This window comes from Sinocyclocheilus rhinocerous, unplaced genomic scaffold, assembly GCF_001515625.1.
Source record: "Sinocyclocheilus rhinocerous isolate Xijiao unplaced genomic scaffold, SAMN03320098_v1.1 scaffold320, whole genome shotgun sequence".
In the NCBI taxonomy this organism is placed as follows: Eukaryota; Metazoa; Chordata; class Actinopteri; order Cypriniformes; family Cyprinidae; genus Sinocyclocheilus; species Sinocyclocheilus rhinocerous.
The window spans coordinates 905,556-906,660 of NW_015638606.1; the positions used below are offsets into that span (position 1 = coordinate 905,556).

Consider the following 1,105-nt stretch of genomic DNA (forward strand, 5'->3'; position numbering starts at 1 on the left):
ATATATATATATTTTTTTATTTTTATTTTTATTTTTTTTATAAAATGTAATAAATTATAGGTACTGTATTTATTATAATTCTTTTATGAAAAGTTTCCAAGTGATGTTCTAATATTTATTTTGTCCAGCTATAGCATTTAAAGAAATTTAATACATGACTGTACTCGGAAAAATGTACTGGTAAAACCAAGTAAGACACATTTTATATAAAAATAATTTTAAAAAAGCTTTGCATCTCCCCGTCAGGGAATCGAACCCCGGTCTCTGGCCCTCGTGTGACAGGCGGGGATACTTACCATACTAACAAGGAGTGGCTTAGTGGTCACATGGTCCAGGCAGTGCAAGAACCATACTAAAGCTAAGACTAGGCCTTTGTGTTGAAACTTGCTAAATAAGCATGAAAGTTTGTGAATGTGCCAAATGCTAGAAAGTGGAAAAGTTAGTTCTTACCTCTCGTAGATCAGAGGAATAAGGGCCTGGATCCCAGCTCACTAAAATCCCAGCACTGTACAAAGAACTGGAGAGGAAATGGTGATCTTCAGATGCCATTACCTATGTAATAAACAGACATTATGTTTTTTAGGACCTTGTTACTGCATGTTATTTTATCTTTTCACCAGTTATCAAACAAACTACCTGGGAATTGATCAGACGCACTGTTGTTTTAGAGCCCACATCTTTCTCAAAGCCTGTTGTTGGTGCAGCATTGAACCGCATCACTGCATCATGTGAATCTAGAATTCAAGATTTTTTTTTTAGTAATAGATATTATTGATAGTAGTGAAAATAACCATTATATCAACAAAAATCGATAACAGATATGTTTTCAGATGGGGATATGACAAAAGTCTTTTAACTGTTTTTTTTTCTGGAAATTTAAAGGGATACTCCACCCCAAAATGAAAATTTTTACATTAATTCACTTACCCCCATGTCGTTCCAAACCCCTAAAAGCTTTGTTCGTCTTCGGAACACAATTTAAGATATTTTGGATGAAAACCGGGAGGCTTGTGACTCTCCGATTGACTGCTGTGACGAGAGGGGCGGGGCCGAGAGCCGTGGGAACGGAGCGAGGCCGGTGGAGTACATGCAAATGCGTGACACC

At 36.9% G+C, this 1,105-nt stretch overlaps 1 protein-coding gene across 1 annotated transcript in view; it reads right to left on the bottom strand.

Moving 5' to 3' along the window:
* LOC107749927 (beta-galactoside alpha-2,6-sialyltransferase 1-like) overlaps positions 1–1,105 on the bottom strand; it is an 18,516-nt gene that overhangs the window by 1,930 nt on the left and 15,481 nt on the right. The window contains exons 5-6 of the mRNA XM_016565165.1: positions 637–734; positions 451–552 (exon numbers count right to left, since the gene is read on the bottom strand). Coding sequence (XP_016420651.1) covers positions 451–552; positions 637–734 — 200 coding nt within the window. The remainder of the gene's footprint in view (positions 1–450; positions 553–636; positions 735–1,105) is intronic.